Source organism: Borostomias antarcticus, assembly GCF_949987555.1.
Source record: "Borostomias antarcticus genome assembly, chromosome: 4".
NCBI classification, from domain to species: domain Eukaryota; kingdom Metazoa; phylum Chordata; class Actinopteri; order Stomiiformes; family Stomiidae; genus Borostomias; species Borostomias antarcticus.
In genome coordinates, this window is record NC_140237.1 from 33,385,721 (window position 1) to 33,412,840 (window position 27,120).

Sequence of the window (27,120 nt, forward strand, 5' to 3'; positions counted from 1 at the left end):
TGTGAGGGGGGCCGTGAGGCTCCAGAGGGTGGGGGTGTGTGTTGGGTGTGTGTGAGGGGGGCCGTGAGGCTCCAGAGGGTGGGGGTGTGTTGGGTGTGTGTGAGCGGGACCGGGAGGCTCCAGAGGGTGGGGGTGTGTTGGGTGTGTGTGAGGGGGGCTGTGAGGCTCCAGAGGGTGGGGGTGTGTTGGGTGTGTGTGAGGGGGGCTGTGAGGCTCCAGAGGGTGGGGGTGTGTTGGGTGTGTGTGAGCGGGACCGGGAGGCTCCAGAGGGTGGGGGTGTGTTGGGTGTGTGTGAGGGGGGCCGTGAGGCTCCAGAGGGTGGGGGTGTGTTGGGTGTGTGTGAGGGGGGCTGTGAGGCTCCAGAGGGTGGGGGTGTGTTGGGTGTGTGTGAGGGGGGCCGTGAGGCTCCAGAGGGTGGGGGTGTGTTGGGTGTGTGTGAGGGGGGCCGGGAGGCTCCAGAGGGTGGGGGTGTGTTGGGTGTGTGTGAGGGGGGCCGTGAGGCTCCAGAGGGTGGGGGTGTGTTGGGTGTGTGTGAGGGGGGCTATTAGGCTCCAGAGGGTGGGGGTGTGTTGGGTGTGTGTGAGGGGGGCCGTGAGGCTCCAGAGGATGGGGGTGTGTTGAGTGTGTGTGAGGGGGGCCGTGAGGCTCCAGAGGGTGGGGGTGTGTTGGGTGTGTGTGAGGGGGGCCGTGAGGCTCCAGAGGGTGGGGGTGTGTTGGGTGTGTGTGAGGGGGGCCGTGAGGCTCCAGAGGGTGGGGGTGTGTTGGGTGTGTGTGAGGGGGGCCGTGAGGCTCCAGAGGGTGGGGGTGTGTGTTGGGTGTGTGTTGGGGGCCAGACAACCCCGGGGAAGCGACGGTTTCTGAGGCTACTAACGTCAGGCAACTCTCGGGGCTCTTGTTCTGGTTTAGACTTGTCTCTGCTTTTAGAAACTTGGCCGTCGGGGGGACAAAACAAACCCCTCCTTGCCGAGGCCACAACCGAGTCCACAGACATGCAGCAGCAGCTGGTGTCGTAGCGGTCAGCCTTCCCTTCTAAGTAAACAGTGATTCAGACGGGTGAGGAGCGGGAGTCTGAGGCCTGGTCCCTTCCAGCAGCATCAACACAAGGCCTCTGCCCGGCCCACCATAACAGGATATGGTCCCCTGGCCCACACTGCTGCCTCACTATTATTTCCCTGGCATGGTAGTATTCCACGCACGTCGTTTGACATATGAAGTGTTGGATTTGTGGATCTGGAAAACGTGTGTTGTGGTGTTTTGACCACAGTGAGTAGTATGAGGTTAGTTTTCCTCCCAGAGAGCTCTTGTATAACTCCATACATGCTGCTCAGGGCAGATGGGCAAAGGGAACATGGGTAATTATATTTCTGTGACTCAACAGATGGTACAGAGTATGGTTTTAAACATAACAACCCAATGTGCAACTTTCAACTCTGGGGAACAGAGCTTCATAGTCCTTAGAGCAGTGACCCAGTCGTTGACATCTTTTCGCTGTAAGTATAGGTAAGATGCCATAACTCCAGATGTGTTATCCTACTAACCAAAGGCCACTCTTGGGATAAATACTGTTGCCTTGTTATCGTCTCTACGGTATAATTCCTCCCAAGGCCCATTACATCCCCCAGCATAAACACAGACAGTCTTGGTGAACCACAAGAGGTGCAAGGCCACCTTACTGCCAGTCTGAGGCACTAGCTTACTCTGCAGTAGCGCGCTACCAGAAAGGGCCTCACACAGCTGTATTTTCAAAACACCAAGAAAGTACATTCGAAACAAAAGGTTTTATAGATTGAAGCCTGGTCTGGTTTCCGTGGGCTCCTCTTGGTCACCAGTAAATCAGTAAATATAGAAAGAAGTCCTACGCAGACGACGATGCTGTGAGGCTCTGGGTAATTGTGGTGGAGGGTAAAGGATGATTTGATTAAACCAAATGCGCCCAGCCCTTGTTATTGCCCGCTGTTGGGTAATAGGCTAGAGGTGGAGGAAGAGGGAGATAGAGAGAGAGAGAGAGAGAAAGAGAAAGAGAGAGGCGTGGCTGTGAGAAAGACTGTTTATTTTTCTCAACAAATGTCATCTGTTGTCTTCGGATTCACAGTCACCTCAGTGGCCGGAGAGATGCTGGTGGGTTCTGGTCTGGCAACTGCTCTCACCCGCGCGTGTGTGTGTGTGTGTGTGTGTGTGTGTGTGTGTGTGTGTGTGTGTGTGTGTGTGTGTGTGTGTGTGTGTGTGTGTGTGTGTGTGTGTGTGTGTGTGTGTGTGTGTGTGTGTGTGTGTGTGTGTGTGTGTGTGTGTGTGTGTGTGTGTGTGTGTGTGTGTGTGTGAGAGAGATCTGGATAAAGATACATGTCATTTAAATGTCCAAAAGGAGGATTTATAGTGTTGTTTATGTCTTCTATGAGTGAACCACAATTGTCTGACTGCTGCTTATCCCGCTGGGCAGACAGTAAGAGTGGTAGAAAGTTCTGGAGGGAGACGGAGGTGGTGAGAGGTCCAAACACACCAACAAACCCACATGCACACACAGACATGAATGCGCGTACATGCATCCACACACTCAAGATCCAGATAGATCCAGTACTGCTTCCCTTACTGATGCCATAGGGGTTAGTGTGGTTTAGACAACCCCAGGCCTTTGGAAACCAGTCCAGGGGACTGAAGACGACACCACTTCACTGTTTGCATTTAACCTGTCTGTCTGCAGTGCGTAGAGCAGAGGTGGGACACGGGGAAATGCAGAGTCAGCTTCTGAGAGGCAGAGAGGCAGAGCACACTGTAGAGGCCAGTCTCGCTGGGAGACAGCCAAACTCCAGCGCAAATCTGGACCTGGTCTAGCTATAGCACTCGATGTTACGCAACGTCTTATCTGACACATTCTTGCGTTCACACATAGCTCTGTCAGACACAGCTTGAGTACATTATGAAGTGTTTGCTCTGCAGTGACTTTGCTTTGACCTAAACGTGTTAAGGGGATCTGAGTTGAACTTGCTGCTGGGTATGAGCAGGAGCTGTAGGAGCAGGATGTTGTGTGTGTGTGTGTGTGTGTGTGTGTGTGTGTGTGTGTGTGTGTGTGTGTGTGTGTGTGTGTGTGTGTGTGTGTGTGTACTTACCATGGTGTCCTAAGGTTCATTAGGCAAGGCAAGGCAAGGCAAGTTTATTTATATAGCACATTTCAGCCACAGGGCAATTCAAGGTGCTTTACATGAGACATTAAAAGCATTAAAACAAAAAGCAAGACATTATAGACATTTAAAACAAAAAGCAGGACAAATAGAATACAGGAATAAAAGTCACAGTGCAGTATACAGATAAATCCTCTTAGAAAGCAGTGGCAAAAAGAAAAGTTTTCAGGCTTGTTTTAAAAGAACCAAGAGTTGCAGCAGACCTGCAGTTTTCTGGAAGTTTGTTCCAGATATGTGGGGCATAAAAAAAACTGAACTCTGCTTTGTTTTAACTCTGGGGACAGAAAGCAGACCTGTGCCAGACGACCTGAGGGGTCTGGATGGTTCATAGCATATGAGCAGATCAGAAATATATTTTGGCCCTAGCCCATTCAGTGCTTTGTAAACCAACAGCAGTATTTTAAAGTAACTTCTTTGACAGACAGGAAGCCAGTGTAAAGACCTTAGAACTGGTGTGATATGCTCCACTTTCTTAGTCTTAGTGAGGACTCGAGCAGCAGCGTTCTGAATCAGCTGCAGCTGTCTGATCGATTTTTTAGAGAGACCTGTATACATGCCGTTACAGTAGTCGAGTCCACTGAAGATAAACGCATGGACAAGTTTTTGCAAATCCTTCTGGGACATAAATCCTTTGATCCTTGATATATTCTTCAGGTGATAGTAGGCTGACTTTGTAATTGACTTAATGTGGCTGTTGAAATTCAGGTCTGAGTCCATGACTACACCAAGATTTCTGGCTTCGTTTGTGGCTCGTTCTTCTTTGGCTCCAAAGACAATTACTTCAGTTTTAATTTTGTTTAGTTGGAGAAAGTTCTGGCACATCCAATCATTGATTTGTTGAATGCACATACTCAGCGCTTGTATGGGATTATAGTCTCCTGGTGATATGGTGATATAAATTTGTGTGTCATCTGCATAGCTATGGTAACATATTTTGTTGTTTTCCATAATTCCATGGCTATAGATCACTTACTCACCATTGTACGTTTTATGAGAAGGTAGGTTGGCTGTCCTTTTTTATTGGTACACCTTCATCTATAAAGCATGAATTGGTCTGTTACCTTTATATCTTTACATATCTGACCCCCATATTGTCCTCATCTTATAGCTTGCGTTCTCAGGACTACTTCACTGCCTCAGAACTTGCACTGAGTTTGGGAAGAGGGCTTTCATATCCTCTGCTCCCCCTACCTGGATTGGACACACATCTCTGAAGCTCCCAACTCTTGTAACACTCTTATAACAATTTTAAAGCTCAACTCACAGACTTTTTAATGACTGATTTGGAAGTGTGCAAATGCTTTTCTACATAATGTTTATTGGTCATTGTACAACCTGTAGTAATGGTGCATGTGTATGATGCTAATCTAACTTGACTTTCCTTCCAATCCTCCCCTTTAACCCCCCCTCCCTTTCCTCCCTTTGCCCCCCCCCGTCCAACCCCCGTCCCCCCCCCACCCCCCCGCCATTTTGGTCAGGTGTTGCTCGAAAAATAGTTCTTTGATCTCAAGCTTCTTTATCTGGTTAAATAAAGGTTAAATTAATATATATATATATATATATATATATATATTAGCGAGAGAGATAGATAGATGAAGTGAGGTGGACATTTTCATTCTCATTCAAGAGGGACAATCTGTGAAGCGTCATGTTAGTCTTGCGAGCAGCTAAAATAGACAGTAGAAAATTCCCAGCATGGCTAGGATTGCAATAAGATCCGCCACTCACTCACTCATGCACTCACTACCACGTTTTCACATTTCAACGTGCTGATGGGTCTGAGTCTGTGAGCAGAACACAAATCTGAACTGAGTATCATCACAGGACCTCTTAGTTCGGCAACAGAGGCTGTGAATGAGACAGGTTTTTAATACCACAATGATTGATAGTTGCAGTTAATAAAACCACAGGCCAAGCTGTACAGTATGTGTAAGGGGGCAACACAAGCATGCATGGAGGGGGTGTGAGTGGAGGAGAGGTGTGTGTGGGGTGGGGGGGGGGGGGTTGAAAGAGTTCTTGCTAGACACAAGAGAAACATTTTGAGGTCACTTCTCTGGAGACACCACAATAAGGGCAGAAAAAAGAGTAACATAAAAAAAATATTATGTAACTTTAATTGATTTAAAGGAAGATCCACCTAGTGAAACATCTCTCTTTTTGCCCTGGCTCGTGTGTGTGTGTGTGTGTGTGTGTGTGTGTGTGTGTGTGTGTGTGTGTGTGTGTGTGTGTGTGTGTGTGTGTGTGTGTGTGTGTGTGTGTGTGAGAGAGATAGAGGGGGAGGGAGAGAGAGATTGTTGTGTCTGCATAGTCAAGTCTGTTGTGGAGATAGACACGTATGTGTTCGGTAATGGCCAATATGACTGAGAACAGAAGCCCACAGCAGCTGCTTTGTCAGAGTCAATAGCACTCTCTTTGTGCGCCTATGCGCAGTACATGCCCAAATAAAATATATTGCTGGAACATGTGATTGTACATCATTGAAAATCCTTCAAAGGAAGCGTGAACTATCTCTAAAAACGTACAGACAAAAGACGAATAACTCACATTCTGTACATTTCCTATGTAGGCCATGTTCCCATTTCTGGTATATACAGCCATGCCCTCCCCTCAGCACATGTGCGTTGCATAATGAAGAAGAAAAAAATGGACTACTGGAAAACTCCCCACCCCCTCAAAGATTCAGACTCACGCCAACAGTGCAGGATGTTCCATTTGGTTTCGAACATTTGTGGGTCAGTGGTCCAGACTTCTTACAGAGATTGACCGCTGACATTGTTTTCAGCATGAGACAATGTGTGCGTCAATTAACTCAAAATAGATAGAAGCATTCGCCTACATTGTAATGTACCTGAAGCTATTTATCCAAAAGTGACAGCTTTTAAAGCTTTTGTTATGCTAAAACAGCATGTCCAAGTCCAAGTAAAAGTTACATAATGTTAATAGGCCTATTGTATGTGTTTTGAGTGAACTATTAGTTAACTAGTGAACTCATTGGTGCGCTTTGAACATTATGATTTCCTCGTTGCACTCAGTAGTATTTTATTCATTTTGTTTAGTTCCCTTAAATCATGGATGGCAGTGACACATTTCTCCCTCAAGCCAGTCTGTGTACTGTAGAACTCTGATTGTGTATAGCCCTCCTATCAAACCACCACTCCGATCTTATGGTGAGCTCAATGCGCTTACTAACTCGGGAAGCAGGAGCCCATCTAGGCTACTGGGTGGCAGATTCCAGCAGTGCAATTGCATCATCTCTGATAACTGGTTTGACTACCCATAGAATCTGAAGAAGGCCAACAGGCTGAAACCACAATAATAAAAATACTGCATGGAACCAGTGTGCGACACATTCCTTCTTATGATCTGTTCTTCCAGTGATCTGCACTAAGAGTATCTTGGCGTGCGATACTTTAGTTATGTAATGACTATACTCACTTAACCCTGCACAGATCAGTTTGTGCACCGATGGCTCAGGCTTATATATGATTAAGATATATTCTAGTAATATATAAATAAAATAAAAAAATAAGTATTTATTTTTTTAATCCTCATGGCAAAATAAACGTTTGTGTCGTGTTGCTAAAATGTCAACATTCAGTCTGAATTCAAAGCAGTTATGCAACTCATGATTTTCCAGTTCCTTCCTGTACATGCAACATGATAGTCTCGTGACCCCACCCTGTTGCCACTAATGCCAATGTTGCATGATGGACAAATACTACCGTTGATTAGAGTGTGTATTTAGTGGTGACTTGCCTCGAGCCGGCATGCTCAAGCAGAGGAAGTGATGAAAAAGAAAAACCATAATGAGATGTTGGCCCAGACTCTCTCACACACTCACCCGCAGTCAGTAGACGGGTGGGAGTAGAACGAGGTCTCACGACAAGTAAACAAGGTTGAGAAGCCATTTTAATCAGACATGAGAATAATCCCTGATGCAACTACAGTATGATGCATTTCATTCAAAAACCAGCACTGATCACAAGAGAAAGATTTGGCAGGAGGATCATTTATTGATATGTGCATTTAAGTGCAACCATCCTCGGAACTGTTCCGTCAACTCTGTTGAGTGTTAGCTGATAAAAGCAATAAATATGGTGGATATAAAATCATAATTTGCACTGCAAATAGCTCAGCGAGACAGATAGGGTGAGGAGGTCGTCCTCCTGCAGATGAATATATGCTCCAGTTCTTAGCCGATCGTTTTGACCTGCAACACAAACACACAATATTTCAGTCACGCCTCTAAACACAATTTTGATGAGACAAGTGTACTTCATAGGCTACTAGCAATAGATAGTGAGCAATGACATCTTCATAACAACCTTATTGGTCAGATACTTTAAGGAAGACAGTTTCAGACAGGAAACGTACCTTTGTTGATTACAGAAACTTCTGAATGCCGTTCAGGACATCTCCGTAGACAAAGTTGTACATCTGTTGTTTGGACTTGGTTCCATCTAACTGCACTGTAATTAAACACACGCACACACACACGTCAGCAGTCAGATTCCCAATGGCGTCAAAGCCTCACACATACCAACATATTTAACACTTACCAACATCAACTCCGGTCTCCTCCATGATGTTCTTGTGTTTGACGTACATGGGCCAGACATGGCCGTCGAACAGACCGGGGGGGTCTGGCACGGTGTAGTTCCTTGAGCTGCAGCAGGAAACAACAGCGCATCCATCAGTTGGAGAACAGGTGGAGAACACTCTGCACTAAAGAAATGTCCCAATGCAAGGAGCGCTCGACACTTACCACCTCCTCTTTTTGCATTCTTCGTATGGAATGGAAATGAAATAGCGTTGGTTCAGTACGTCGATCAAAGGTCTGAGGACACAGAGAGAAGCAAAATCACTTTCACGCTGCTCACACAGGACGAAATTAAACTCACACTGCAGCGAGAGGAACATTGAGAACCACGGGGTGACGAGTGGTGAACACTATAAGCCTTCTCACTCGTAGGAGTAAAGCAGGAAGCCCTCCACGATCAGGATGTGGGTCTCCTCATCCTTGTGGTCGGACTCCGGGAGAATCTCGGTATCCAGGGTGTTGTTAACGCCGTGCGACCTCTCAAATTTCACTGGGTTGTCCTGCCAGGCGTAGATGGTGCTCATCATGGCGTCCATGTCCAAAGCAGTAATGACTAAGAGGGAAAAGATGAGGAGGAAGGATGGAAGGAAGATGCACAAACACAACAGGGTGAGAGACACTCACTCAATCAGGCGTCTTAGTTAAGAAGCATGCAGATTGCATTAAGGTGCCCATGTTACACACACACACACACATACATACATACACACACACACACACACAACCCTTACATAAAGACCCCATCTTACCATCATACTGCCTAAAGCCATCTTCACCAACTTCAATCTGATCTTGGGGCTGAAACATACATGGATGAGATGTACCCAGGTACATTCCACACACGTCTGCCTCTCACAGGCCTCGGCTACCCCCTCACGTCTCTCAGCTACACTCAAGGTAGCACATAACTGCCATCTACACAGCCTTTATGTCAAAGCAGTGATATCCAGGCAGTAGGCTCCTATCAAAGCTAAAACAAGAGTAGTCTCAGCAAATGTAAAGTTAGTGTTAACACATTTTCTAAGGTTGTTTCCTCTTCAGCGGGAACAACGAGCAACAAAGAAACTCACCTTGAAGAAGTCATCCTGGTGTACAACACAGCAGTTGGGCAAGTTCTTGATGAGTTTGTTAGTGAGGGTGGTCTTTCCTCCGTTGGTCACCCTAGTGCACAAAAGGCAGAGCATATGGTGAGTCAGACTGCCACGCCATAGACCATGGCCAAGCTATTGTAAGCCAAGACAAACGGATGCAAAAAGAATACATTCTGGAGGATTTTCCAGAAACACTGGCGACAAAATATTTTGTTACTAGGCTGCTGCAAACTTTAAAAAAAGCAGAATCAATGCCTGGCAACAAAGACGCGCGATATTGATAACAACGGTGTTACGTGTCAATATTTATCCTAGCCTAGGCTACTTCACTGCTCAGACAGGCAGCAGAAAAATAGTCTATTTCTGAATCAATTAAATCCATGAACTGATGAAAGATACCCCAAATAGACCCCAAATAGCCCAATCAATTCTTTTGAACGCGTCTTCCACGTGCCGGGCTGAGCAGGCTGCGGCCTAGTGTATTATGTATTGACTCAGTCCATTCATCCATTCCACTTACCCGCCAATGCCGATAATGTACTTCATATTTGGACAGTGAAAATTTAGAAAAACGTTGTTAAATCCGGACCGGTCAGCTCACTTGAGAACTCAGTGATCAGACGGAAGAAAGCTTAAAAAGAGAAGGTTTCAGTAAATGTCAACTAGTTGATTCCTCCATTGCAGAGTAGGGTGAAAGTTGGACGATGTCACGCTGACTTCAGTCTTCCACCAAGAGAGAAACGCAAGGCGAGTCTCAGCGCTACACATACTCCCTGACACAACCTGATTGGCTATATAAACACTTCAGTCTGCCGGAAACAAATCCAGCCAACCAATCCGAGAGCACTTCATTCTGTCAACCCACGCTTTCCCCTCCCCTGTCTTCACCGAATAAAGATTATACTTTATTTTAATATATAAAAAAGTTTTATACCCCTGGCTTGTCCAATATCACCACCTATCATTATCTAACCAATGTCGACATTGTTGATGGTTGTCTACCACTTTTCCTACAACACTGTTGTCTGATGCATTGGGGTCATCCAGTGTTAAGTCATAACGTACTTGGGGTTATACCAGTTAGTAATATGTTTGTGTTAAAACGTATTCCAATGCAATCTGCGTGGTAACAAGCAGATGTCATATTTAGACCATACGTGTATTAATAAATAAAAAAAAGAAGAAATACCCCCCTCCCCTCAAGGATAAAGAAAAAAAAGCATCCCTCCCCAAAGCTTGCCATTACACTGTAGACTAATTTGTTATTTTATTTGAAGATAAACTTGCACTAAAATTTCTCTCTAGCTGGGCTTGTTTTGTTTTGCTTAGAAGTCACCCTTCCAAATCATGACCCGGTTTTCTGAGGTTATACCAAAATATCACTTACTCTGGGGTTTACACCCAAGTATGAACGAAAGGTTGCCAAGTGCATCAGGATCAGGATCAGGTTCTAACTTGTCCCCAAATAACGTCATTTTATGTCTGTTCAACTCATCAAATGAGAATTCTATTGTTCGGAGAAAAAAGTAGCCTACTGTAAATGCATCAACAAAAAATATCTTCTCAGATTAATTTTCAGTAAAACATAATTTAGTCACAATGGCCACATGCCAATAACAACATATTGCTGGAAGTTGGATGTCAAATACGTGACAAAGTCAGAATGTAACACCATACTGAGAAGTCCTGGTTCAGTACAACTGCTCTCTGGCTTTTGGCTCTGTCTGTCTGTCTGTCTGTCTGTCTGTCTGTCTGTCTGTCTGTCTGTCTGTCTGTCTGTCTGTCTGTCTGTCTGTCTGTCTGTCTGTCGACATGGTCTCTGTTCCAGCTGGCACACAATTACTGTAGCCTACATGCCCAAGCTCGTTAGACAGACCCGTGAAGCTGAGGCTGCCATTAAAATAATTATTTGTTCTTACCACTGTGATAGTTTTAACATGAAATTGCTTGATCGTTTGGGGGTCTGAGCACAGGTTGGGATCGCAATGTCCGTCTTCTTCTTTGTGTGCTTCTTGTGTGCTTTTGAAGCAATACCAGGAACGAATATATTTGATTATTCATCCCTGTTCCATCATGTGTGTTTTATTAATGTATACAAACAAAGGATTGTGTACTTTTGCTTCGTCAAGCTCCCTTAAGCATCGAGATATAACCAAGCTCAGACTCGAATGCTGAATGTAAAATGGATTGTACATTTTGTTCTTTCATTGGAGTGATTATGAGTTTGGCTGCCCTCTGCTGGCAGTTGAGAATCATTCATGTCTGGTGGTTCCTTTATAGGATCCTTAGGCTGGTAGCTCAGCCCCGACCACAAGATCAATTGACAGTTAAATTGGGTTCGGTCAGCTATTGATAAAGGTCATATGTAGGGGTATGCTAGTCATACCAATATCTAACTAAAACTTGACCTTTTAGTGATGTAGGGCCATGCTGTAGCCTAGGCTACTTGAGACATAAACCAAATCAACCAAAACACACTGAAAAGATCTAATATATACTGATAGTCTGCACCATAAAACAACATAGGCTACTGTATATTATAGCAATAAGCAACAGCACACAGCTCCACCAATAGCCTACTGTCTTCTCGTAATTCTCGGTGTACTCCATATCCCAGCATTCATTGCGCCAAGAAGCAGGAAGGGCTCTCTCGTTCGCAGATTCGGGGAAGTAGCTAGCCGCAGGTAAGTGTCTTTCATCTTTAGTTTTCAAACAACTGTAAGAAGTTAGCTAGCTGAGTCTTGTAAACATTTCAAAACACTCTAATTACAACTCTAATATGAATCTATTTGATCTTTGTCTTTATGTTTGGTTAGTTGCAGGCAGACAGGTTTTATAGCATACTAGCTATAGCGTGCTAGCCAGCTAGCTGTCTGTCACTGATAAACTACTACAAGTACTTTCTTTCCTGCTTCAAGGCAAGGCAAGGCAAGGCAAGTTTATTTATATAGCACATTTCAGCCACAGGGCAATTCAAGGTGCTTTACATGAGACATTAAAAGCATTAAAACAAAAAGCAAGACATTATAGACATTTAAAACAAAAGGCAGGACAAATTAAAAGCATTAAAACAAAAAGCAAGTCATTATAGACATTTAAACAAAAAGCAGGACAAATAGACTATTTGACAGACTATTTTCGGGCCCTTGTGTTCGGGCAAGATACTGACACTGGCACAAGTTTGAAATCTAACTTGCTGCTGGATATGCTACCTGTACAATATAAACAGGCGTTTTGGGTCATAGTTAAGTTCAAGACAGATATAAAAACCCGGGTACTATGTAGTGGCTTGTTTGTAAACAACCATAAATTATTGTGGTTGTCGTCTTTTGATGCTGTAACAGTGCAGTTTCCCCCCGATGATCAATAAAGTATCTACTACTATTACTATTGTTACTACTATTACTACTACTAACTACTATAGATCACCACTCCCTGTCCCATTTGCTTAATCATCTCTAAACTATATCTTGCAATATTGATGCCACACCTCCTACCATAGCCAGTCATCTGTTCTTAGTTAAAGGGAATTTCATACAACACTCTCTGTCTGTTGCTTGCAACACTATGTTTGGTGATGCACTGTGCACTGATGCACTTCCCCTTCTGAAGTTGGTCGGTCAGATCTGGCACATTGGCATGGCGAGCTAGATTGGAACTTGGTCATGTAAGCCAGCCTCCAAATAACGTGATATTTGTCCACAGGTTTGTGCTGCCCTAGTCCTGGACAACGTCTCTATTGGGTGTCTGTTACAGACAGTTCAGCGGCTGGTGTATGTCTGTGTCCGACTTCCGTCGTAGGTTTGTGGTATCCCTGGTGGGGTGAACAGGAAGACAAGAGAGAGAATCTCCCGTGGGCGTGGCCTATGCATCAGTCTCAGCATGACTGAGTTCTGGGTTTGTTTCAACTGCTGCATCGCCGAGCAGCCCCAACCAGTGAGTACCCTCATCAGATAATATTCCTCGCCTCAATCTTTCAGTCTACTATCTGTGCATCTGGCTATCAAATATTGTTAAATGGTTTGTTTAAGTCGGGTGGAAAGAAGCCAAGAGTGTCTGTGTCTCCTTTAACAGAGTAGTGTAACAGATATGCATCCCAGGTCAGTAGGTTGCATTTTTGCTAACAGCTTGAATTTTTTTTGGTCTGTTGCAGAAGAGACGGCGGCGAATAGATCGTTCCATGATTGGAGAGCCAACAAACTTTGTTCACACCACACATGTGGGCTCAGGGGACATGGGGCTGGGGCTGTCATCGGTAGGTGCTGCTTAATAGTCTCCTGAAAATACATAGAGAGACTGATATGATAACCAAAAACAAAACCAAACTCTGAAGTCACAAACACCAAAAATATAATTTTACCTGTGTTGAGATTTTGGTCATTTTGATTTGATGTTTGCCTGTAACTCTGTGTTTGTAGGTGGACACCGTTCAGGCCCAGATGAAATCGAAAGGTGGCTATGTCCATGGGGGTTCTGAAGGTGCTCAGTTATAGCAAGGTGAGATACTGTATGGTTCAAACCCAAACTGAAATAATGTTTATACAATTTGTTAGAAGGCAAGGGACTAAACATAATGCATTGTTCTCTTTTCATACCATTAAGGAATCCTGTTAAAACTACTGTTGTTGATTTGAGGAAGTGAATTTTAAAACGCCATTCAGCCTGAAAAGGACACAGGACCAAAAGACGAAACCACTGCTTTTCCAGGAAGTTGTATATTATATATTCAATTTTTATTAAAGCACTTCTATTCATTATCTGCCATGCTTTTGCACTGTAAAACTAGATGGGATGGGGTTAGTCAATATCTCGGTCAAATGAATGCTTCATTGTATGAGGAAAAATGTTCAGGAGTGTTTGCTGTTTTTAGACCTTTTGGTGGATCCCTGTATTTATTAATCTGTAATGTAGAAAGATGAACTTGTGGCTGGGCCACCCTGGACGTCTGAGGCATAGTATAGAAATATCTGATTCATTCCCGAATCTCAAAGAGGCTCTTCGAACTATTTACAGTATGTAGGCAACAAGTCGGATGTTCTGTGTTTTATTCTGAAGTTCCCCCTGATTGGGGAGAACTTTTTTTTTTTTTCAGAGGTAAAGAATGCTGTTTTCTAAATGAACTTGAATGATGTAGGGCACACTGGACCATTTGTTTCTTGTACACTCCCTAAAGCTTTAGTACTTTTGCATTGATTTCAACAATGTATTTTTATACAAATAGTTTTTCCTTGTTCAAATCTTAATAAAAACTTTTAAAAACTGAACAAGCAGATTGTATATTTTATGATCTGTGATTCTTATGTGATCTGTGTCTTTCTTAGTGTAGAGATCTCTATTAGATATTCCACCTTGAATTTGAAAATGCTCTCATTGTTAAATATGGAATAGGATTGGGGAGTTAAATTGTCTCAAATCTACACTGAATATGATACATTTCCATAGTGCAAAAAATCTAAGCACATGGTGAATGTGATGTACTGATGATAGATTGGTATTCGCCTTGTAAAAAGACGGAAGTGCAACAAAGAGCCATTAAATGTCACAAAGCCATTGTACACTATAACTTAATAGTTGAATGTTCATTCGCAGCTCACCGGCCATGCAGACTTATGGTGCGTTCGTTTGTGGTCGGAGGTGGCAAGTCGCAAGTGGCAAAATACCTACCTCCGACCTGTGTGCATTCAGCTATATACCATTATATCACAGTTACCTAGTTATATCTATATACCATTATATCAGTTACCTAGTTATATCTATATACCATTATATCACAGTAACCTAGTTATATCTATATACCATTATATCACAGTTACCTAGTTATATCTATATACCATTATATCACAGTTACCTAGTTATATCTATATACCATTATATCACAGTTACCTAGTTATATCTATATACCATTATATCACAGTTACCTAGTTATATCTATATACCATTATATCACAGTTACCTAGTTATATCTATATACCATTATATCACAGTTACCTAGTTATATCTATATACCATTATATCACAGTTACCTAGTTATATCTATATACCATTATATCACAGTTACCTAGTTATATCTATATACCATGATATCACAGTTACCTAGTTATATCTATATACCATTATATCACAGTTACCTAGTTATATCTAGTGCATTCGAGCAACTGGGGGCTGAGAAACATATCCGAATTTGCGACGAGGAAGTGCGAGTTCATGAGGTGTTTTATTTAATCATTCCTAGCAAGTCACAATTTGCACCTCCCAGTTATAAACGAACGCACCATTAATGGTTGACTTTATGTTGAGTTCAATACTGGTGCCCTGAGGCTCAGAGAGAGGGTGTCATGACACAAATACAGGAAGTGTGTAAAATACCTCCTCTTTGACAATATGCGAGTCATATAGGCAGACAAGAGGACATTTTGAGATTAGTGGCGTGCCAAATTACACCGATGTCATTTTGTAAATACAGAGTCTTACCAACATGGCAAAAACGGTTGTGATCACTCTTTTATTGGTCATTTTCTTGTCACTGGAGGTAAGTAAAAAAAGATAGCTAACAATAGCTAGCTAGCACTAGCTGAGCTTGTTATGACAGGTGATAAATGTGATTTAGCCTGCTAATGCTAGCAGCTAATTTACAATCAGTAATATGTTATGATGATGGACATTATTTCCCTATTGTTTTTAATGTTATTGATGCTATTTTCTACTGTCACCTAATTAGCTGAGCTGGTGTATTTATTGTTTTCGATAGCCAGCTAAGTTAGCTAGATAGCTGACCATGTGTGGGAAGTACCAAAATGTATAAGCCCAGCATCACGTCACTTGTTGTTGGGTCAATGCTATCTGAAACTGAACGCTGTGTAGTCTATACTATGTGTGGTGTAATGATACAATTGAACAACATTAATCAGTTTAAGATTAACCTTTTTTAATTGTTCAAGACTAACCTTTCATATAAACTCCTGTAACCCTTGCTATCTGTACACACATTTTATTTCTCAGATAAACTGTCAAGAGGCAGCTTTGCACGTTTCAAATGGATCTACAAATAAAGACTACTGCCTTGTTTACAATCCCTTCTGGACAAATCTGTCAGACTCTCTCAGCACTGCTGTAAGTCCACCTGCTATAAACACATACATCAACATGGGCTTGAGATGGACGCCCTTATAGATATGGTTGAACTTTTCCCTGTGTATAGATGAAAGATAAAGGTGAGTGTTCTGATGCTCGGCTGAACCCACCGTTTGTCTTATTCTCTATCAGACGCAGTACACGTCGGTGAACCTGCTACCTAGCCTACTGTGCAATGTGTCTGGGGTCAGTCCGGCCACGGTGAGGGATAAGGTGCTGGTGGTGATGAACGGGGAGTGTGCCGTCCTACAGAAAGCTCTAGTTGCACAGAACCTTGGTGCTGCGGCTCTGCTCATTGCCAGCACTACAACTATGGTAGGATATACAATACATTGTGACAATACAATGGTATGACTATCAATGTCTATGGAATATATTTAATGTGTGCTGTATTTCAACACATATTTTTTATTTATTTAACCTTTATTTAACCAGATAAAAGCATTGAGATAAAATCTCTTTTACAATACTGACCTGGCCAAGAAGGCAGCAAAGTTTCACATAGAAAGACACAAGGACATATAAAATACAGAGAACAACACAACTAAATATACAAAAGGCGTAGACCACGTGGGAACAATAATAAATTGAGTTGTGTAGCTATAGTAGGCCGGTAGTCTATTTTAACCATCCAGATGGGGCCTCTTTATTTGGATTCCCATTAACTCCTCAGAGACAGCTAGTCTACCTGGGGTCCAAACACACAACACAACACTTACATTACAGACAGTGAAAAAGACCATTTAAAATAGATTAAAAATGCCTAACCTATCCACTATTGATACACAAATCAATTGAAATTAATCTCAAGCAGCAATGTGATCCTTTACCCGTTTCTTAAAGTACTTACTGCTTGAGTATGTGATTAAAGTAGTTTATTTCAGCACGAAAAGGCTCTGTAAAAAGCTGTCCTTTTCAAGATGTGTTCCAAGTCTAGCACCATATGACCCATACTAGAATTTCTTGTATAGTAACTATAGAACTGTATTCCACCTATTGATTAAGAGTAGCTAACATTCCTAAACATGACTAGTAAATGCTAAAGCTTCTTCTCAACCAGGAGCCATGATAGAAGAGACTGCACATCATCAACACTGGTTTTGATAGAGCAACTGAGAGCTAACCTGGCAGCTCACTCAAATACAGTATTTAAATCATTTGACAGGACATGGCTACGTTCTCTGCGCGTTGATCTTCTATAATACAGTGTGGTGTCATCAGCATATGATGCGACGCTGGCATCCTCAATAGCTTAGGGTAAATCATCAGTGAAGACATAGTACAGAAGAGGTCCTACTGTAAGCATCTGCCTGGAGGAACACCACAGTCAACCCATAACCTGGTTTTCTTTCTTCACACGGTGACCTCTCTTGCGTATCTGATTTTTTTCCTCCAGTCTCCCCCTTTAGCCAATCAGTCTGATTATGAGAAGCTCCGTATTCCCGTAGCTCTCATGAGACACAGAGACTTCCTGGATGCACAACAGGTCAGTTCTCATTAGTCCCTCTGGGGTATAGGTGACCTTTGACCTCATGTATTCGTGTTATTTTTCCCATTATTATCATTATTATTATTATTATTGAAAGTATTAATCTTTGTGTTTAATGATTAACACCGTGCTTGTGGGATGAATAGTTTTACACTGTGTACTGTACACTTGTGTGTGAGTGTGTTATGTCTGTACATTCTCAGGTGTTTGGCAACGTGATGCTAGTTCAGATGTACGCCCCACGCGCTGCCACACTCGATGTCAGCATCATCGTCATGCTGGTGATAAGTGTTTTCACTGTTGCCATGGGAGGCTACTGGAGCGGAGCGTGTGAGAGGTGAAACAAAGCATCCACACGCATGACCGGGTCCCTTGTGTAGGCGCTAGAAGGAACCGGACCTTCATGCGTGTCAAATTGGACGTGCAACTTTTTTTTCTGGTTGTCATCATCCGTGTATGCTTTCTGGGAAATTAAAATCTCAAGGAGGTGTGTGTGTGTGTGTGTGTGTGTGTGTGTGTGTGTGTGTGTGTGTGTGTGTGTGTGTGTGTGTGTGTGTGTGTGTGTGTGTGTGTGTGTGTGTGTGTGTGTGTGTGTGTGTGTGTGTGTGTGTGTGTGTGTGTGTGTGTGTGTGTGTGTGGCGGGCAGGGAACGGCTGAGTCAGGGTCCGTCTCTTAGCGGAAGTGAGGAGAAGACCGACAGCGGAGACCTGTCTCTGTACTCTCCTATCAAAGTCGTGATCTTCGTGGCCGTGATGTGTGTGATGCTCGTCCTCATGTACTTCTTCTACAGATGGCTCGGTGAGTACTGGCATGTCCAAACACTTCGAAACACTAAAGAAGTAAAATCAAAGAGGCGTTGTTGTGACATTTCGGGGTGTTTATTTTCCAGTGTATGTCATCATTGCCATATTCTGCATGGCCTCTGCCACAGCTCTGTTCAGCTGTCTGGATGCGGTGATGGACAAGATAGGGTGTGGCACGCTGAGGTATGATCCCTCCCCCTCATCCCTGCTTTGATGTCTCAACCACACTATGACACCATTTCCCTGTTCCACACCGTCACTGTCTCGCCCCCAAAAAACACCACCTTCATAGCTACGCGTGGAATCTCTGGGAGTAGTGAGTGGTGTTTGTGAAGTGAATCACACAAACGGCCTAGTCTGTCTATCCCCTAGGCTCCGACCTCAACTCCACGTGTGGCTCTCTGTGAGTCACACCGGAGCAGACGGACCAGGCCGCGCTGTGGTCGTCTGGTTCTCCCTCCTTCCCTCTCTCCCTCTCTCACTCTCCCACTCACCCATCATCATCTTTGTTTTTAACCCCCTTCCCAGTTTTAATGTGTGTGCGTGTGTGTGTGTGTGTGTGTGTTATTTTCCTCTAGTTTCTCTGTTCGGGGTAAAACTCTGTCTGTGAGGTCTCTGCTGCTGTCTGCCGCGTGCATCAGTGTATCCGTGGTCTGGGCTGTCTACCGGAACGAGGACAGGTACAGTCTGGACAAACACAGACACACACACACACACACACACACACACACCCATGTCCTGTGTTACTTCTCCCTGGGTAATGTTGTGGGCAGCACCATGTGGTTATGGATAAACCTGTCTGGGGCATTTCAGAAACACAGACGTCATCAGCAGGGGGCAGAAGGCTGCTCTTGGTCAGTTTGTCAAATTCAATCCAGCGTTACTGACCGGCTCGTTGATTATGATTACTTGTCCGTTTATAAAATGTGAAAAGCTTAGTGCCCAAACAGTGGGGAAACTCTTAGTGTGTTCAACCATTGTCATTGGTGCAGCAGAGATGAAAACCCGTAAGTGTAGCAGTGTTAAAACACACCACACAACTGACAGCAGAAGTAGGAATGTTGCAAAGCATGCTGGGTATTGGTGAATGTTCTCATGCAGATGGTTTCACTTCCCTCTACACCAGCCCGCCCAATCAGATCTGCTTGGTTTTCATCACATGGCAGGAAAACACTTCTCTATAAACGGAACTAGAGGTTTACATGTCTGACTGTGTGTGTGTGTGTGTGTGTGTGTGTGTGTGTGTGTGTGTGAATATTTGTCTGGGCCTGCAGCTGGATCTGGATCCTGCAGGATCTCCTGGGCATCGCGTTCTGTCTGAACTTCATGAAGACCATCACGCTGTCCAACTTCAAGGTGATTGATTGATTACTTTATTGATCCTCCTCCGAGGAAATTAAAATAGTCAACATCGCATAAAATACAAAAAAATACAACAACAACAAAAACACTTACAAAGTGCAACATACACATACACACACACACACACACACACACACACACACACACACACACACACACACAGACATTTACATTCCCAAGTCAGGCCTCCTGGACTGTCCGTCATTGAGATTGTGTGCTCCAGACACCGCTCTCACTTGTTCTCTCTCTCTCTCTCTCTCTCTCTCAGATCTGTGTGATTCTGCTGGGCCTTCTTCTTCTCTATGATGTGTTCTTTGTCTTCATCACTCCTTTCTTCACTCGGGTAAGTCACGCTCAATCCATTACAACGTTCATTGCACTTCGTCGTACCAAAGACGATGTACTTGGTGACGTAGTTCCTGGGTGTGTAGTTGTTCCAGGAGGTGTCACCGGGCTTAGTTCCTGGGTGTGTAGTTGTTCCAGGAGGTGTGTAGTTGTTCCAGGAGGTGTGTAGTTGTTCCAGGAGGTGTCACCGGGCTTTGTCTTTGCAGAACGGAGAGAGCATCATGGTGCAGGTCGCCCTGGGCCCTGACGCAGCTGGGGAGAAGGTAACCGTGTTGGTCTGTCTGCCTGTCTCCATGTCTGTCTGCCTGCCTGTCTGTCCGTCTGTCTGTCCGTCCGTCCGTCTGTCTGTCTGTCTGTCTGTCTGTCTGTCTGTCTGTCTGTCTGTCTGTCTGTCTGTCTGTCTGTCTGTCCGTCTGTCTGTCTGTCCGTCCGTCCGTCCGTCTGTCTGTCTGTCTGTCTGTCTGTCTGTCTGTCTGTCTGTCTGTCTGTCTGCCTGTCTGCCTGTCTCCATGTCTGTCTGTCTGTCTGTCTGTCTGTCCGTCTGTCTGTCCGCCTGTCTGTCTGTCTGTCTGTCTGTCTGTCTGTCTGTCTGTCTGTCTGCCTGCCTGCCTGCCTGCCTGCCTGTCTGTCCGTCTGTCTGTCCGTCTGTCTGGCTTCATTAACAATCAGGCTGATCTGAGCCGCTAAACAGCGTTGCTCTTGGTTTCCCTAAGGGGACAGACTGACTCACAGACCGTGTGTGTTGGGTTGGGCTCTCACAGGGTAACACGGTGGAGGTCCCTGCCGAACCCACAGCTCCCTATGAGAAAGTAAGGTCCGCCTCTTCACCCTTCCACTCTGTTCTTCGTGACACACCTTGGGGTTGGGGGAGGGGAGGGGGGCTGGGACAGACCACAATGTATAGATTATGTAATTCTTTCTCTACGGTATTGATACTCTAACGCATGGGTTCCCAAACTGTGAGGCGGGCCTCCCCTGGGGGGCCCCAAAGAAATTCAAGGGAGGCGGGGAGGGATGGTTAAAAAAATTAAAAATAAATAAAAGGGAAACATGTTTTTTTATTTTTTTTATTTTCTATGGTTTTTATGAATGAAACATATTTTTAAAGGTCAGGAAATCTAAATAAATAATGGGAGAGATGTATACTAAATTTGTGGATAGTGCAGAGAGAGCCTCCGCAGGCATGAATGTATTGTGCGAAAACGTCATAACGTTGATTGAATTTGAATTTGAATTTATTTATTGAGGATAGCCCCAATAAATAAATTCAAATTCAAATTCAATCAACGTTATGACGTTTTCGCACAATACATTCATTTTGGGGGTTGGGGGGGGGGGGCGCGCGCGGGTGTGTCACTGTTTTCAGAGGGGAGGCCCACATTGATGGAGTTTGGGAACCCATGCTCTAACGGGTCATTCAGTACTTCATATGTACTGATTTAAAGAAGGGGGGGGGGGTTAAAAAGAGGAGCGGATCCCCTTCGAGTCTTGGTTAACTTCTAACAACCTCTTCTCCTGGTCTCCTCCCTGATCTCCTTTGCCTCATCCATTCTCACGAGGGAACTATAAATGTTCACATCATTGTTTATTGGTGGGAAAAGAGAGTAGGAAACAAGGAAAGAAAGCAAGGCGAGTTAGGACACAACCTATACTTAACTTTCACATGGTTATCAGAAGGAATCAAGGAAAGAAAGCAACGTTAGAGAGTTAGGACACAGCCTATATTACCTCTCACATGGTTATCAGAAGGGAGATGATATCTGAATATATCTATATCTTATAGTCGTCACATACCAACAGTCATAAAGTTAAAGGAGTAGTAAAGGGAAAATGCATGTTTAGCCCTGTTTGAAGGTTACTTATGATCATATACAATGGTTCAGATCAAAACGTTGACAAAGCTAGCATTTTTGAATAAGTTGATAATTGCTCTACCACCATTTTGGTCATACAATGGATGTGGGTGGGCATCTTGAAAAATCATTCAAAAACATGTTAAACTCTCGATTTCAAAGACAAGAAGCTCACCGAGGGTGTAATTGGTGTCCATTGGTGTTCTGACATCAAATTCGCCGCAAAATATGAATCCTGTAGGGTTTTATTGATCATTTAATGAAATCCATTGACTTGTATTGAAGCGACTGTTGTAGATGTGTAGATCAATCCGCAGAGGGGATTCAGGAAGCTGAACTATTTACGGTAGCTATTGTTATTGTTTATGTTGCTAGGCTACCTAGTTTGCAGACGTTTACACACGTATGTGCTGTGACTAAATATTTCTATGCTAAATATTTAAAAAAGCCTTTCCAGATGAACTAGAAAATTACTTTATGGCGAATTATATGTCAGAACGCCAACTAACACCTAGGTGAGTTTCTTGTCTTTGAAATCGAGAGTTTACATGTTTTTGAATGATTTTTCAAGATGCCCATCCACATCCATTGTATGACCAAAACGGTGGTAGAGCAATTATCAGACTTTCTCAAAAGTGCTAGTTTTGTCAACGTTTTGATCTGAACCATTGTATATGATTATAAGTAACCTTAAAACAGGGCTAAACATGCATTTTCCCTTTACTACTCCTTTAACTTCCATACTGTTCATCATGTGATACTGTAATTAGCCATCTGAATACCTCACGCTACATGGATTTAAATGGTAAGAGCATCTGTGTGATTTGTTGAATCATTCGCTCATACGTGTATCTCTAGACATTAACACCGACCGTGGCTTTAAGCTGGCGAATCTGTACATCGGTGTCTCTTTGTGCTGATCTGATTTGTCTTGCATCCTGAACAATGAGACTTATAGTTACTTTACATTGACCGTCAGTTATCTGTTGACCTGTGACCTCAACTCCTCACTCAGCTGCCTGTAGTGATGCGCGTGCCACGGTTCTCAGCCTGGGCTCAGAACCTGTGTGGGCTGCAGTTCTCCATCCTGGGCTACGGAGACATCATCGTGCCGGGTGAGTTAAAGCCTCAGTTACACCACCGCTGAGAAAGAGAGTATAAATCCAAATTGCTTATATTTGGGGTTTTCTGATTGGTTCGTCAGGTCTGCTGGTGGCCTATTGCAGCAGGTTTGACGTGTGGACCAGCAGCCCTAAGAAGATATACTTTGTGTCCTGCTGCGTAGGTAATGGACAGCGCATCCATACACGAGTCGCCCTTTATTCTGTAATGCACTAAGTATGACGACCTAAGAGATGCCATGTTTTGCCGTGTCACCCAGATAGACCCTCACATATTTTGGTATCCAGATTATAAAAAACTAGAGTGGCTATTTCATTTGGATGTTTATGGGTGCGCCAATTTAATTTCGAAAGCCTGGCAGAGAAGGCAAGACAGCTTATTTAATTGAATTATTAGCGGTCTTGGACCTAGAGCCTCTCCCTACTTGCATTTTGTTGTCTGCCTTGACTGTCTTTGTATTATTAATATTGTTAAATAATTGTACACAATGCACTCAGCTGACCCTGGCATTGATCATGTATGTCTGTGCGGGCTGGGCGTATTATAATCTGCTAAATGACTAATGTTATGTAATGCAGTGTAATAGTATGCATGACACTAAAAAAAAAATTCATTCATTCATATTATTGGTGAAATGGCCATGCTAATGCAGTGTTCAACCTAATGACTATGATCGTAGTGTATGTAATCTCTCACTTCTCTTTCTTGTTCCCTCCCTCGTTGTAGCCTACCTGTGTGGCATGGTGGTGACGTTTGCCGTGATGCTGGCGTCTAAGATGGGCCAGCCAGCTCTGCTGTACCTGGTGCCGTTCACCCTGCTGTCGTCGGCCCTGCTGGCCTGGTACCGCGGACAGTTCCGCCATTTCTGGACCGGAACCACCTACGAGGTGAGAGGGTGTCTGATAACGATCCGATAGGCTGATAACGATCCCATACGATAGGCTATCGTATCGTATCGTAACTCTGATAGGTTCAAACCCATTTTGAGTCAATATAGGAAATTAAATGAAGTTCGGTACGAAAAATGTGATATTCGCCATTGTTTTCTGTGGGAATTTTCTGTTCTGCTGTTGGATTTATTTTAATTTCCTGTCTTCAAAAAAAGTTTAAGGACTAGTTTGATACATCATAAACCCTGTTATAAGGTTATTTACGATCATATACAACGGTTCATATAAAAGTTTTGACAAATTGTGCCCTCTTGAGATATTAGTGCTCATGTCCCAGCTAAATACACAATGGATCTCTAAGGGCATGTTGATATCCATCACCATAAACTCTCGTTTTCAGAAACAGGAAACTCACCAAACTCTCTGCACAAGACCGATAGTGAGTAACAGAAAACTACAAACTATCTGAAACAATTCAGAAGTAGGTGTATTTCCGGTGTCCGGCTGCAGATGAATCTAAACTATGAATCAGTTTATTAGTTGAAAGTCTTTTGAGCTGAAAGTCAATGGATTTAATAAAATAGATTTTATAAAATGATAAATAAAACCTGATTTTTATGCCAGAACTTGATTTAACACCAGTGACCACAGTGAGTCTCTTGTCTTTGAAAACAAGAATTGATGGTGTTTTTTGAACGATATTCTATATGCCCATGGAGATCCGTTGGGTATTTTGCTGTGACATGAGCAATTATCACTGATATCTCAAGAGTGCAGTCTGACAAAATGTTGATATGGACCGCTGTTAAAAAGAGGACATGGAAAGGAAGCTACAGTTTTAAAATTATGGTTTCAAGTAGAGGTGTAACAATATATCGTGCCACAATATATTGCGACACAGAAACGTCACAATACGTATCGTCAAGGTGAAAACAGTAAGTAAGTAAGTAAGTAAGTTTTATTTATATAGCGCCTTTCACAGCACGAGTGCACAAAGCGCTTTACAATACAAATAACACATAAAAAAGGGAAGAAAGAGCGACATACAAAATGCAATACATACAAAAGAGCAGGAGCAAGCAACAAAAGCGTCTGCTCTGAACGAAAGCCGGAAGGAAGTATTGTAATATGTTTATTGTATATCAGTGAACGCTGGCTACACAACGCTGGTAAAAAACACGTCTTTTGTCTCTAGGCCTATCCATGATATTACAACAGTTAAGCTCTAAATGCACAGTGTAGTGGAGTAGAAATGTGGAGAAATGCACTATTGGTGTGAACAGCAGCGTTACTGCAACGCTTCACACCTGCCCTTAGTGTATCGTATCGTATTGTTATCGTCAACCCAATATCGTGTATCGTGTCGTATCGTGAGATTAGTGTATCGTTACACCCCTAGTTTCAAGTCTATATCTGTGTCTATAAGCTTCAGTCTGCTTGTACTTAATGCATGGCCCTCAGCAAGAGCAGCCACCAGTGACAACCGTCTCCTGAACGATTGTCAGACAGCTTCCAGTCGCTCAAGTGATTTAATCACTTTTATAACATTAGACAGAAAGTTCTAGAATAGTGAGAAAGAAGTCTTGAAATCCCTAGTTTCAAGATGAAACCCTCAGTGGGTCTACGGTGTGTGAAGGCAGCACAGTGTTGACATGATGACTTGGCTTCGTTTCCATCAGGTGTTGGAGTCGTCCAGGGAGCCTTTACTGCCAGGTGTGCTCATACCCCTGACCTAGACATGGCTAGTCACACCCCTGCCTGTTCCCCCTGCATCCCCCCTCTCCTCTGCCTATGACGTTTTATTTTGCATGTTTCTACTTTTATAAACACTGTAGAATTTCATATATATATATATATATATATATATATATATATATATATATATATATAACTTGCAACTTTAAAGTAAATCGAAATTTATTATATTAAATATTTTAGAAAGTCAAAAAGTGAAAAATAATTCAGTAATTTCGGCAGGGCCCTTCACATTCATTGTAGCGCTGAAAATCTGTATTGACCACTAGATGTCGCCAGACGTCTTTAAATATCAGTTGCGCTCAGACCTAGACACAAGTTTGTTATTCACTGTCACATTAAATTACATTACAGTCATTTAGCAGACGCTTTCATCCAAAGCGACTAACAATAATTGCATTTAACATAGGAAAAGCCAATGTACTACTACTTGCCAGAACTCACAAGTGCATCTCCTTTCTAAAACAAGTGACTTAGAGCATAATCTAGTGCTGAAGGCAAAGTGCAAGAATAGCAATCTCAAATACAATGTTCACCATTAATCTCATATATTTATTTCACGCAGTCTGCTTTTCATAGCTCGAGCTTTTGTTATTGTCTGCTGCACTTCTCTGCCATGCTCTCTTTTTCTCCAGTCATTCATCACTTTTAACCAACAGTAACCCAGTAAACCCCACAACAATCCATTTTCATGGGATAGCTTCTCCCTCGTCAAAAAGAGGGGGTTGCAATGCAAGATGGGAAAATTAACATCTGCATGCTGTTGCTGTGGGGGGCACCTGATCTGTGGAGATTGTTGTACTGTAGTCTTCGTATAAGTCCTCACTAACTTGGTTAGACCATTTTCAGCAAATAACACTCCTGTACAGATGTGTGTAATGCACGTGTTACGTACTGTTTCAAGCTTCTGTGAGTCTTACACACGTGTCTCCCCATTTTCTCCTGTCTTTGTGTCCTAGAAGGAGCAGCTGACTATTCCACAGGGGGAAGAAAATGCTGATGGGCAAGGAACTAACTGATGTTTTTTTTTTGTACTATTGAAGTTGGTCATTACAAGGAAAATGTACGTGTATTGATCAGAAAACGTTTTACGTCATTGTGGGAGGTCACGTGGGAGGCTTGGGGAAGTTGTGGGGTTGTCTTCTCTGTAGATGATTCCTAGCACACAGACAGATGCTTGGTGAATTGCTTTTTTGTGCCTGGAAATATAATATGCGTACTTTCTAGATAAAGTTTTGAGGGAGTAAAAAAAAATATTGTGGGAGGCCTAAATGTTTGCCGTGGTGATGGACACGACTGATTGGACGAAGCACTTTAGTAATAATAGCCGATTATTTGGGGTGGGGTGGGGGGGTTTAAAGAGAACGATAACTTTTTGATTATTACAGTTTGGGGGGGGGGGGGGGGGGTTCTGTGCCACTTGTTTATACGGTCGAAAAAATAATTACATACATTGCTTTCTTTGCCTTAAATTAAAAACCTTGTTTCACATTTGTATGCGTG

The 27,120-nt window shown here is 43.2% G+C and overlaps 3 protein-coding genes across 5 annotated transcripts; 2 read left to right on the forward strand and 1 right to left on the reverse strand.

Moving 5' to 3' along the window:
• Window positions 1-7,179: 7,179 nt before the first annotated feature.
• mibp2 (muscle-specific beta 1 integrin binding protein 2) lies at window positions 7,180-9,585 on the reverse strand. Its single transcript, XM_084436607.1, has 8 exons — window positions 9,388-9,585; window positions 8,847-8,937; window positions 8,526-8,574; window positions 8,143-8,329; window positions 7,942-8,013; window positions 7,736-7,842; window positions 7,551-7,645; window positions 7,180-7,386 (listed from the first exon to the last, which is right to left on the reverse strand). The coding sequence occupies exons 1-7, from the start codon at window positions 9,411-9,413 to the stop codon at window positions 7,560-7,562; spliced, it is 618 nt and encodes a 205-aa protein (XP_084292733.1). The 5' UTR covers window positions 9,414-9,585; the 3' UTR covers window positions 7,180-7,386; window positions 7,551-7,559.
• Window positions 9,586-11,534: 1,949 nt separating this feature from the next.
• Window positions 11,535-13,972, forward strand: LOC311307787 (CDC42 small effector protein 2-like). 2 transcript variants are annotated; one of them, XM_084436658.1, is made up of 5 exons: window positions 11,535-11,551; window positions 12,573-12,803; window positions 13,021-13,122; window positions 13,286-13,364; window positions 13,470-13,972. In XM_084436658.1, exons 2-4 carry the CDS (start codon window positions 12,750-12,752, stop codon window positions 13,358-13,360), a joined length of 231 nt encoding a protein of 76 aa, XP_084292784.1. In that variant the 5' UTR covers window positions 11,535-11,551; window positions 12,573-12,749; the 3' UTR covers window positions 13,361-13,364; window positions 13,470-13,972. The 2 variants fall into 2 exon arrangements, with proteins under 2 accessions (XP_084292784.1, XP_084292783.1); XM_084436657.1 differs by lacking the exon at window positions 11,535-11,551 and having other exon boundaries at window positions 12,198-12,803.
• Window positions 13,973-15,257: 1,285 nt separating this feature from the next.
• sppl2a (signal peptide peptidase like 2A) lies at window positions 15,258-26,941 on the forward strand. Of its 2 annotated transcripts, XM_084437070.1 has the most exons (17): window positions 15,258-15,396; window positions 15,867-15,977; window positions 16,131-16,313; window positions 17,395-17,484; window positions 17,691-17,824; window positions 18,134-18,285; window positions 18,377-18,473; window positions 18,869-18,970; window positions 19,565-19,646; window positions 19,921-19,995; window positions 20,204-20,260; window positions 20,759-20,806; window positions 22,866-22,965; window positions 23,055-23,135; window positions 23,699-23,859; window positions 25,542-25,575; window positions 26,577-26,941. In XM_084437070.1, the coding sequence occupies exons 1-17, from the start codon at window positions 15,343-15,345 to the stop codon at window positions 26,615-26,617; spliced, it is 1,602 nt and encodes a 533-aa protein (XP_084293196.1). In that variant the 5' UTR covers window positions 15,258-15,342; the 3' UTR covers window positions 26,618-26,941. The 2 variants fall into 2 exon arrangements, with proteins under 2 accessions (XP_084293196.1, XP_084293197.1); XM_084437071.1 differs by lacking the exon at window positions 25,542-25,575.
• Window positions 26,942-27,120: the final 179 nt, after the last annotated feature.